The sequence below is a fragment of the Myotis davidii genome, unplaced genomic scaffold (assembly GCF_000327345.1).
Source record: "Myotis davidii unplaced genomic scaffold, ASM32734v1 scaffold732, whole genome shotgun sequence".
Taxonomy (NCBI): Eukaryota; Metazoa; Chordata; class Mammalia; order Chiroptera; family Vespertilionidae; genus Myotis; species Myotis davidii.
This window is the reverse complement of record NW_006284349.1, coordinates 807,580-817,279: the sequence shown is the minus strand read 5'-3', so window position 1 is coordinate 817,279 and position 9,700 is coordinate 807,580. Positions and strand designations below refer to the sequence as shown.

The 9,700-nt window shown below is 36.9% G+C and overlaps 1 protein-coding gene across 2 annotated transcripts in view; it reads right to left on the bottom strand.

The window, feature by feature from the left end:
* RPS6KA5 (ribosomal protein S6 kinase, 90kDa, polypeptide 5) overlaps positions 1-8,217 on the bottom strand; it is a 94,816-nt gene extending 86,599 nt beyond the window's left edge. The window contains exons 1-2 of one of the 2 annotated variants that reach the window (XM_015571413.1): positions 8,018-8,217; positions 2,792-2,863 (exon numbers count right to left, since the gene is read on the bottom strand). Coding sequence is in view for 1 of the 2 variants with exons in the window: in XM_015571411.1 (XP_015426897.1) it covers positions 2,792-2,863; positions 4,526-4,592 (139 nt within the window). In the remaining variant the exon portion in view is untranslated. Of the gene's footprint in view, positions 1-2,791; positions 2,864-4,525; positions 4,621-8,017 lie in introns of those variants that run through there. The other variant, XM_015571411.1, reaches the window with a different exon arrangement.
* Between the last annotated feature and the right edge of the window lie 1,483 nt (positions 8,218-9,700).

The window sequence follows — 9,700 nt, the reverse complement described above, 5'->3', positions numbered from 1 at the left end:
CCCGCCTGGCACTTAGTGAAGGGGTTTTATTCCCTCCCTAACTTCAGGGGAAAATCCCTACCTGGGGAAACAACCTTTCTCGGAGAGGTGACCTTGGTTAAAACACATAATGCCAAGAAGGTGAGCAAACATATTAAGAACAGTATGCCATATATGCCAGGTCCCTTGAAACAGCAAGGATGGACCGGCTCCCAGCACACGAGGCTTGATTTTACAAATTTTATATTAAACTGGCCTATAATATTCCTTCCTCACACTCTCTTTATCTGTTTTTTTGGAATCAAAGTTATACTACTGGCCTCATACAATAAATTGGAGGAGATAATCCAACTTTTTCTGTTCCCTGAGTTTGTAGAAGATTAAAATGATCTATGTCTCTAATGTTTGGCAGAACTCACTCTTAAAACTGTATCAAGTGTTTTCCTATTAGGAAGACTTGCTTACTGACCAATTTCTTTAAGAGTTATAGGACTGTTCGGGTATTTTATTCTTTTTCAATCAGTGTGGTAATTTACACATTCAAGTTTCATGTGCATGATAAAGCTTGAGGAACATTATCTCAGAACATCACTCCTATCATATACAAAATTATATGCTACTTTTGTCTAATATTTCAGTTTGCTACTTTTACCATCACAATTTCGACATCATGACCATGCTTTCACACAGACAATATTATCTAGATTTTCTTTGCTCATGAATCCTTTCTGCATCTCAGAAACTCTCCTGAGATCACTTTTCTTCTCCCTATAGCTACATCTTTTAGAAAAAAAATTTTAATGAGGACCTACTGGTAAAAAACACACCCAGCTTTTGTATATCTGAAAACGTCTATTTTGCGCTCACTTCTGGAAAAGTTTTGCTGGGTATATAATTCTAAATTGACAGTTATTTTGTCTGGGCATTTAGCAGATATTCTTCCACTCTCCTATGGGTTTCATGATCACTGTTGAAAATGTCATTAATCTAATTATTGCTCCTTCATAAATAAGTCTTCTCCCTGGCTACCTTTAGGGTATCTGTCTCTGGTGTTCATCAGTATCTCTATGATGTATCTATATAAGAACTTCTTTAGCCCTATATAAGAACAACTTTAGTAGCTCAGTTGGTTGGAGCATCATCCTGTACACCAAAAGGTTGTGGGTCAATTCCCAGTTAGGGCATAAACCTAGATTTCGGATTTGATCCCTGGTTGGGTCACATATAGGATGCAGCCAATGGATGTTTCTCATATCAATTGTTTTTCTCTCTCTTCCTCTCTCTCCCTAAAATCAATAAAAACATACCCTTGGATGAGAATTTAAAAAAAATATTTATTTATACTTGTCTGCTTGTGATTCGCTCTATTTCCTAAACCTGCAAATTCATATGTTCAATCAATCTTAGTAAATTTTCAGCTATTGTCTATCTTATCTTAATCTCTTTTATAGATGCCATCTCTTTTTTCTCCATTCTATGTTCTGCATACTTTCCTCAAATTCACCTCCTAATTTTCTCTTTCTCTCTTGAACTATATCTCAGTTGCTAGTAAAATACCTACTAAAGGTATAATTTGAATTGTTTTTTCACTCTGGAATCTCTATTGGTTCTTTCTCAAATTTGTCTGGTCATTTTTTCAGCATGCCTTGTTCCTGAATATTACTGTCAAATCTTGAATTTTAAAACCATATAAACATGTATATCATATTTCACATGTAATAATTCCAATAGTCCCTGTGGGTCTAATTCTGCTTATTATTTCCACTTCTTTCACTCAGGGTGCCTTGCTTCTTCTTCACAGTAAGATCACATTTGTAAGACTTTCTTTGGTACTTCTTGAAGCTAAACTTTAGTGGGGAAGAAAAATGGTCTGTCCCCTAAGGTTCTCTCTGCCCTTCCAGGGCAAGAGACAACAGGCTAGGAGGGAAACAGTGCAAAATTAAAAAGTGGGATAGTTTGTTCGTGAATTATTTAGAATTTTAGAACAGTGAAAGCAGAGCATTAAACCAAACGTGGGGCTCTTCTAAATGTAGGGATCTCAGACACCTATGAGGCCGACTCTCAAGCAGTAAAAACAGCAGTAGTAAGAATTCAGAAGACACAGAAAGTATAAAGCAGAAAATCAGTATCATTTAAAATCCCACCCCCCAGGGATGACCACTGTTATTAATCTGTATACCAGAGATTTTGTTTTACATACGTACACACACGTGGATATTGATATACATAATTTTTTAATATTATGGAAATGGTATATTGTATGTTCTCTTCTGTTGCCTTTTTTTTGTAACTTACTACATTATAGCAGCTTTAAAAAATGTTAGTAAATACATATCTTTCAATCTTATTGTACTAATTATAGGACATATAGATCCATGTCCCATTTAACCAAACTCATATTGTTAGGTTTCTAAAGGGTCTTGAGCTTTTCATTATTCAAAATGATGATCACTGAATAACAATAAAGTTGAGGATTGAATAAGTCAATCAGTATAAAGCACTTAATGGAGTACTTGGCAAGTAACAAGTTCTCTATAATGTTAGTGATTTCTTTAATATTGTCTCCTATGTAAACACTGAATTAATTTACATTCCCAACAGCAGGGATTGATTTTTCTAAATCCTTGCTAATTCTTTCAAATTCTGCCTCTTGTATTTCTTCTATGAATCATTTGTTCAGGTTCTTTGACAGTTCTGTTGAATTCCTTATGCTTTTTAAATTTCAGCTGATTTCTATACTGGAAGTATCAATCCTTTGTCATAGGAATAACAAATACTTTTTTTTTCCAAAAAGAATTAACTCAAGACTTACCTCCAGTTCCTAGGACTTTCAGGAGCTCAAAATTTTCAATCCCCACCTTCTCTGCATGTCCTGTTAAATTTGCTAAAAAACAAAGAGAAAAAAAGAAATAATTAAAGGGATCAGCAACAGGAGGAAGCCCCACAGGGGCTTCTGAGACACCAGCAATGTTTTATTTCTTGACTTGAGTGATTAAACCTGTGTTCACTTTATAATTGACTAGAGGCCCGGTGCACGAAAATTCATGCACTGAGGGAGGGGGTGGTGGGGTCCCTCAGCCCAGCCTGCGCCCTCTCGCAGTCCGGGGACCCTTGAGGGATGTCCGACTGACAGCAAACAGAGAGGTAAAGGCCTGCTTTTCACTTCCTCCTGAAGGAAGGAAAAATGAAGTGGCAAGTTCTCCCAGCAGAACAGCACATTCCAGGGGGAGGGCTAAAGAGACACTGCGCTCGCTCGCCAGCCATGAATGAGTCCAGCTTCTGGCTGAGTGGCCCTCCCCTGTGGGAGCGCAGTGACTACCAGGGGGCAGCTCCTGTGTTGAGCGTCTGCCCCCTGGTGGTCAGTGCATGTCATAGCGACCAGTCATTCTGCCGTTCAGTCAATTTGCATATTACCCTTTTATTATATAGGATTTTTAAAGTGTACAGCTATATTTTCTGTAATTTTCTGTATACTATACATTACAATAAAACCTTTTTTTGTTGTTAATCCTCACCCAAGTATATTTTTTCCATTTATTTTTAGACAGAGTGGAATGGAGGGATGGTGGGAGGGGAGGAGGGACAGAGAAAGAGAAAGAGAGAGAGAGAATGTGTGTGTGTGAGAGAGAGAAACATCAATATGTTGTTCCACTTATTTATGGGTTCATTGGTTGATTCTTCTATGTGCCTTGACCAGAGAATGAATCCACAACCTTGGTGTATCGGGATGATACTCTAACCAACTAAGCTACCCAGCCAGGGCTTATTATTTGTTTTAAGTTATCTTTTCTGTTGTTTGTTTCCATGTAATTACTTTCCTGACTTTAAAAAGAATTATCTGAATGCTTTTTAGAATTTCATTTGTTTTCACACTGGCATTTTAGCTCTACCACTTTGATTAGTGTAGTTGTTGCTCTAAGGATTGTAACATGTTTCTAACTATTCACAGTCCTCTTATAGTTAGTACTGTACCATTCTACTTAAAATATAGAAACCTCACAATCATCCTTTATGGAATAGTTGTTATCCTATATAATAAAATTCTAATATGCAAATCGACCAAATGGTGGAACGACCAGTTGCTATGAAACACACTGACCACCAGGGGGCAGATGCTCAACGCAGGAGCTGCCCCCTGGTGGTCAGTGTGCTCCCACAGGGGGAGGGCTGCTCAGGCAGAAGCCGAGCTCATGGCTGGCAAGCACAACAGCAGTGTTGTCCCACCTACACTACAGGCGGGTGGTAAGGAGCAAGAGATGCTGGACTGTGAGAGCCCTGGACTGCTAGAGGGATGTCTGACTGCTGGCCCTGAGGGATTGGGCCTAATCCAGAAGGCAGACATCCCCCAAGGGATCCCAGACTGTGAGAGGGCGCAGGCCAGGCTGAGGAACACCTCCACCCTCTAATGCACGAATTTCATGCACCAGGTCTCTAGTATATTATATGGGATGATAACGTATTTTATATGTTACGCACTGCACAAGACAATGTCAAGTTTTGCTTATATGATACAATTTATAAAGAAATTAAGAGGAAAGATTGAGACTTTTGCATTTCTGCAGATATTTATCATTTTCTGGCGATCTTTTTCTTCTAAGAATCCAAAATTCCATCTGGTATCACTCTTCCTCAACCTTGAACTTCTTTTGACATTTCTTGCAGTGTAGAAATGTCCGAGTTGTTTTTTATGTGAAAAAGTTTTCTTATCCTTCATTTAAAAAAAAAAAAAAATTGAGATATAATTCACATACTATTAAATTCATCCTTTTAAGGTATATAAGCCAGTTTTTTTTTCTTTTTTCAGTATATTCACAAGGTTGTGCCATCATCACCACTATCTAATTCTAGAATCATCTTGATACTTGAAGGATATTTCCTTTTAATACAGAATTCTGAATTGACAGGCTTTTTTCTTTCCTTCCAGCACTTTACATAAACTAGTTCTTACATTTACTTTTGGCCTCCATAGTTGCTGAGGTGAAATCATTCATTAAATGGGTCCTTGCTTCTCTGTTTGAAATGTGTCTTTTCTCTTACTGCTTCCAACCTTTGCTCTTTATCTTTGGCTTTCAACAGTTTTGCCATAATGTGACTTGATGCAAACTTCTTTGGGTTCATTGAGTCTTATATTTATTGAGTATTATTATATCTGTATATTTCTGGTTTTTATCAAACTTGGGGAATGTTCAAAATTTGTTTTCTATCCTATTCTCTCTCTCCTCTCCTTCTGAGGTTCAAATTACATATATGTTGGATTGTTTGATATTACCTAAGAGTTCCCTGAGACTCTATATTCATTCCCCCCCCCAATATATTTTCTCTGTTCTTCACATTAATTTATATTGTTCTATCTTTAAGTTCAGTTACTTTTCCTTCTGAACTGTTAAATCCATGCAGTTAATTTTTAATTTCAAATATTATATTTTTCATTTCTAAAACTTACATTTCTTTTTTTTCATTGTTTCTATTTATCTGATTTATTTATTTTTTTCATTCACTGAGAGCATGTTGTTTTACTTCATTGAAGATATTGTAATAGCTGCTTTAAAATTCTTGTCTCTAATTGCCAGTACTTCATTCATCTCAGGGTAGGACTTAGTTGATTTTCTTTCCTCTTGGGATATGTTCCATTTTCTTAATTCTTCATATATAGGGTAATTTTGGATTGTACCCTTAACATTATAAATGTTTATTTGTGAAGACTCTAGATTATTATTTTTTCTCCAATGAGAGCTGGGTTTTTTGTTCGTTTGTTTTAGCAGGCAAATACCTTGGTTTGGCTCCTATTTCTTAGGACGCAGCTTTAGCCCAGTACAGATTTTTTTTTTTTTGTCTTTAGATGGGCTGTGCTGAGTCTTTGTATCCATGCTTAATTCAGAAGTCACTCACAGATGTGTACACACAAAATTTGAGGACTCTCCCTTCTCTAGCTCTTCTCCTTCTGGGATTCCTCCACTATCTTTGGTGGTCAAGGCTGACTGGTTTGAGTTTTCTAGTTTCCCTGGCCAGAGAGACTATTGTTTTTCCACCAGAATCCCCACAGTTAGGGACTGTACTTAGCTTGAAGCTAAAAGTGAAAAGGCAAAATTATTTCCTATAGCTCCCTTCCTCCACCTATCTGCTTTTGTTTCCTCTCAAGTGCCTTAAATAGTTGCTTTTTGTATTAAATCCAGATTTTATAGTTTGGTTTTGTGTGAGTTTGTTTTTGTGTGTGTCTGTGTGTGTGTGTGTGTGTGTGTGTGTGTGTGTGTGTGGTGTTTTCTTGTTTGCTTTTTTTTTTTTGCAAATAAGTTCTCTGGTAAGGGGTTTTATTCTGACAGTATAAGAAGCAAAAGTCTGCTTACAATCAACAATAGTAGTTTCTACTTTAACTTCAACTACTGCAATAGCAATTTAACTTCAAAGATTAAAATACAATTTAAAAGGTGTATGATATAGGCCAGTGATAGCGAACCTATGACACGCGTGTCAGAGGTGACACACGAACTCATTTTTTGGGTTGATTTTTCTTTGTTAAATGGCATTTAAATATATAAAATAAATATCAAAAATATAAGTCTTTGTTTTACTATGGTTGCAAATATCAAAAAATTTCTCTATGTGACACGGCACCAGAGCTAAGTTAGGGTTTTTCAAAATGCTGACATGCCAAGCTCAAAAGGTTCGCCATCACTGATATAGGCCCATCTCAGGGATCTTGAACTTGATATTCATACGATTATTCCTTTTACATTACATCTGTTAGGCAAGGTAAGTGCTCACACATTTATAATAATAAAAGTGTAATATGCTAATTAGACTGGATGTCCGACTGGACATCCTTTCGGACGACCTTCCAGACAAAGCTGGGGCTGCGAGGGAAGCCCGGGTCCTAGGTGCCTGCCGGTGGCCGGAGGGAAGCCTGGGTCCTGGGTGCCAGAGGGAAGGAAGGCCTACTCTTGCATGAATTTCATGCACTGGACCTCTAGTATAGAAATACATCAGTAGGTAGTGCTATTATATTTAGGCATGGGAGGAATATTTATTAATTATAAAGTATTTTTTCATTGTGTTAAAGACAAAACACATAAAAAGAAATGAAGACAGTATGGAGTTTCCTCAAAAAGTTAAAAATAGAACTCCCATTTGACCCAGTATAGTAATCCCACTTCTAGGACTATATCCCAAGAAACCAGAAATACCAATTGGAAAGGATATATGCACCTCTATGTTCATAGCAGCACAATTTACAATAGCTAAGATTTGGAAACAACCTAAGTGCCCATCAGCAGATGAGCAGATTAAAAAACTATCTACACAATGGAATACTATGCCGCTATACTATAAAAAAGAAGGAACTGTTACCATTTGCAGCAGTATGGATGGAACTGGAGAGCATTATGCTAAGTGAAATAAGCCAATCAGAGAAAGATAAATATCACATGATCTCACTCATATGTGGGATATAATGATCAACATAATGTGATGAACAAAAATAGATCCAGAGACAAATGGGGGGGGGGGGTTAGAGAAAAACCAAAGGACTTGTATGCATGCCTATTAGCATAACCAATGGACACAGACACTGGGGCAGAGGGGACTTGCCTGGGGTGAGAATGGTTGAGGGGAGGGTCAATTGGGGAAAAAGGAGACATATGTAAAACTTAAGATAATAAAAAAGAAAAGAAAAAAGAAATACCATCTAGAATCCTAAGCAATGAGAAAAACATATTAAAGCATGTGAGTCTAGATGTCCAAATGGTTCTCATTTCTATGCTAGTATTATTTGCCATTGTAATTAGAAGCCTTCAAGCACGAAAGTCTAAAAATAAACCACATTTCTCTTCATTAAACTGTTAACCTAAGATCAAGAGCTCAAACATCCTAGCAACAATACTAATGTTTATTAGAACAAGACTGAAAATATTTACATAATTTACTTCACACTAGAGGTGAAATAAACATCAGCCAATTACAGAAATCTTCTGCATGCCTGAGTCATTACATGCCTTAGTAAAGTCCAAAATAGCATTTTGATCATATGATGTGGAGTTATTACCTGCATGCCTTAGACTTGTACTATATTGAGAAACAGAACTGTCCACTGTCTTTCTTCATACATGAAAGTGAGTGGTATTTTATTGTGGTTGTAGGAGCTCCTTTTCTTGTGCCAGGTATGCCTCTGTCCATCTCCTTATCTAGTTCTCCCTAAAGGTAAGAGAGGTTACTAATCTGAGTACTCAACAATACAAAATTCTGAGTGGGTAGTAGGTAGAGTCCAACAAGATCTGTTTTTTTGCCTCAAATTCTGGCCTGGACTGACCCCTGGGGCTGAATGGCCATTCTCTTGCATTTCTCCACTATATACAGTAGTCAGTTAACTAGAGATTCAGAGGCTTTTTGGGGACTTGGTGTTTACTCACTAGTTTGTTCTCCCCTCTAACCTTCTAACTCAGACACCTCAACATGCTGATCCCAGGATTCTAAATGGCTGGGAGGGAAGTAGGAGTCCTCATTTAGGGCTTAAGCCTAAACTGCATGTACCAATGCCACTTAAATTTAAGAAGAGTTCTACAGTGGTGTGCTAGAAGTTGGCACAGCTTTAATGTAGTACTCTGAGTCCCACTGGCAACTGTTCCTTGCATACAGTTCCATTATGACTCTTGGGGGCTAAGAGTAGACTGGCTGGGCAGGGTTTGGGAATTTCTGAATTTCTGACTAAAATAGCTTCATTGGGACTAAAGCCACACCCTCAACCCCTATATCCTAACTAAAATGATTAATTCCTTCCTACAGAAACAATGCCTAGTGAAAACTCTTCACAAATGTATAAATTAACAAAAAATATCAACAAACTTTAAAAACTTAGACTAGAGCTATTTAGTTGGGTGCATAGCAGTATGACCATCAGTTATTTATATCTGACATCTGTTTTGAAGCCCACATCATATGAGTTGTTAAATATTAGTAAACCTGGACTAAAACAAGTATTTTTAAACTTTTCAAGGTCTACTTTATGCCTATCTCTTATTGTTAATAGCTTAGACAATCTCCTCCCACGAAAAGTATTTATATTAATGCATTACTAAGTTTATTCCTTTAGAAAAGATAGGTGTGCTTTCAACAAAGCAATTTTAACCATTTTTTTCTTAATAAAGTATCTGAAACTATCCCACTGAAAATCCTTCACTTCTTAATTAGTGTTATCCTATAAAGCATCCTTTCTGGTTAGGAAATCACTTTTAAGATTAAATGTAAGCCCTTTACAAGAAGTTAATGAGTATTTTTTTAAAGTTTGTCAAAACTCCAACAAATTTCAATATTTAGATGATTCCCTTTAGAAAAGTCTGAATTATTAATAGAAAAGAAAAAAATCTTGTATTATCAATGCATATAAAAATACGTGGTTTCTTACACTATAACCAGATTCCATCAACTGCATGTATAATATTAATAGGGTTATCTGCAATGTGGGAAAAAATGACTAATGTAATTTTTAAAATAATAAATTTAGGCTAACAGATAATTGTCTTTCTCCCAAATTTAAGTAGCTTTGTTGTTTGTATTGTTATTGTTGTTATTAAATAATCTAGTGCTGGGGCCCAGGGGTCCCCAAAGGTGTGGACGGAGTCGGCGAAGAAGGAAAGACTCGGAGACAGCGTTCAGTTGATCAGCAGCCTAGCCAGGATCTCTAGCCAAATTCTAGTCAGGATCTCCAACGAAGTTCTGGTTAGGATCTCAA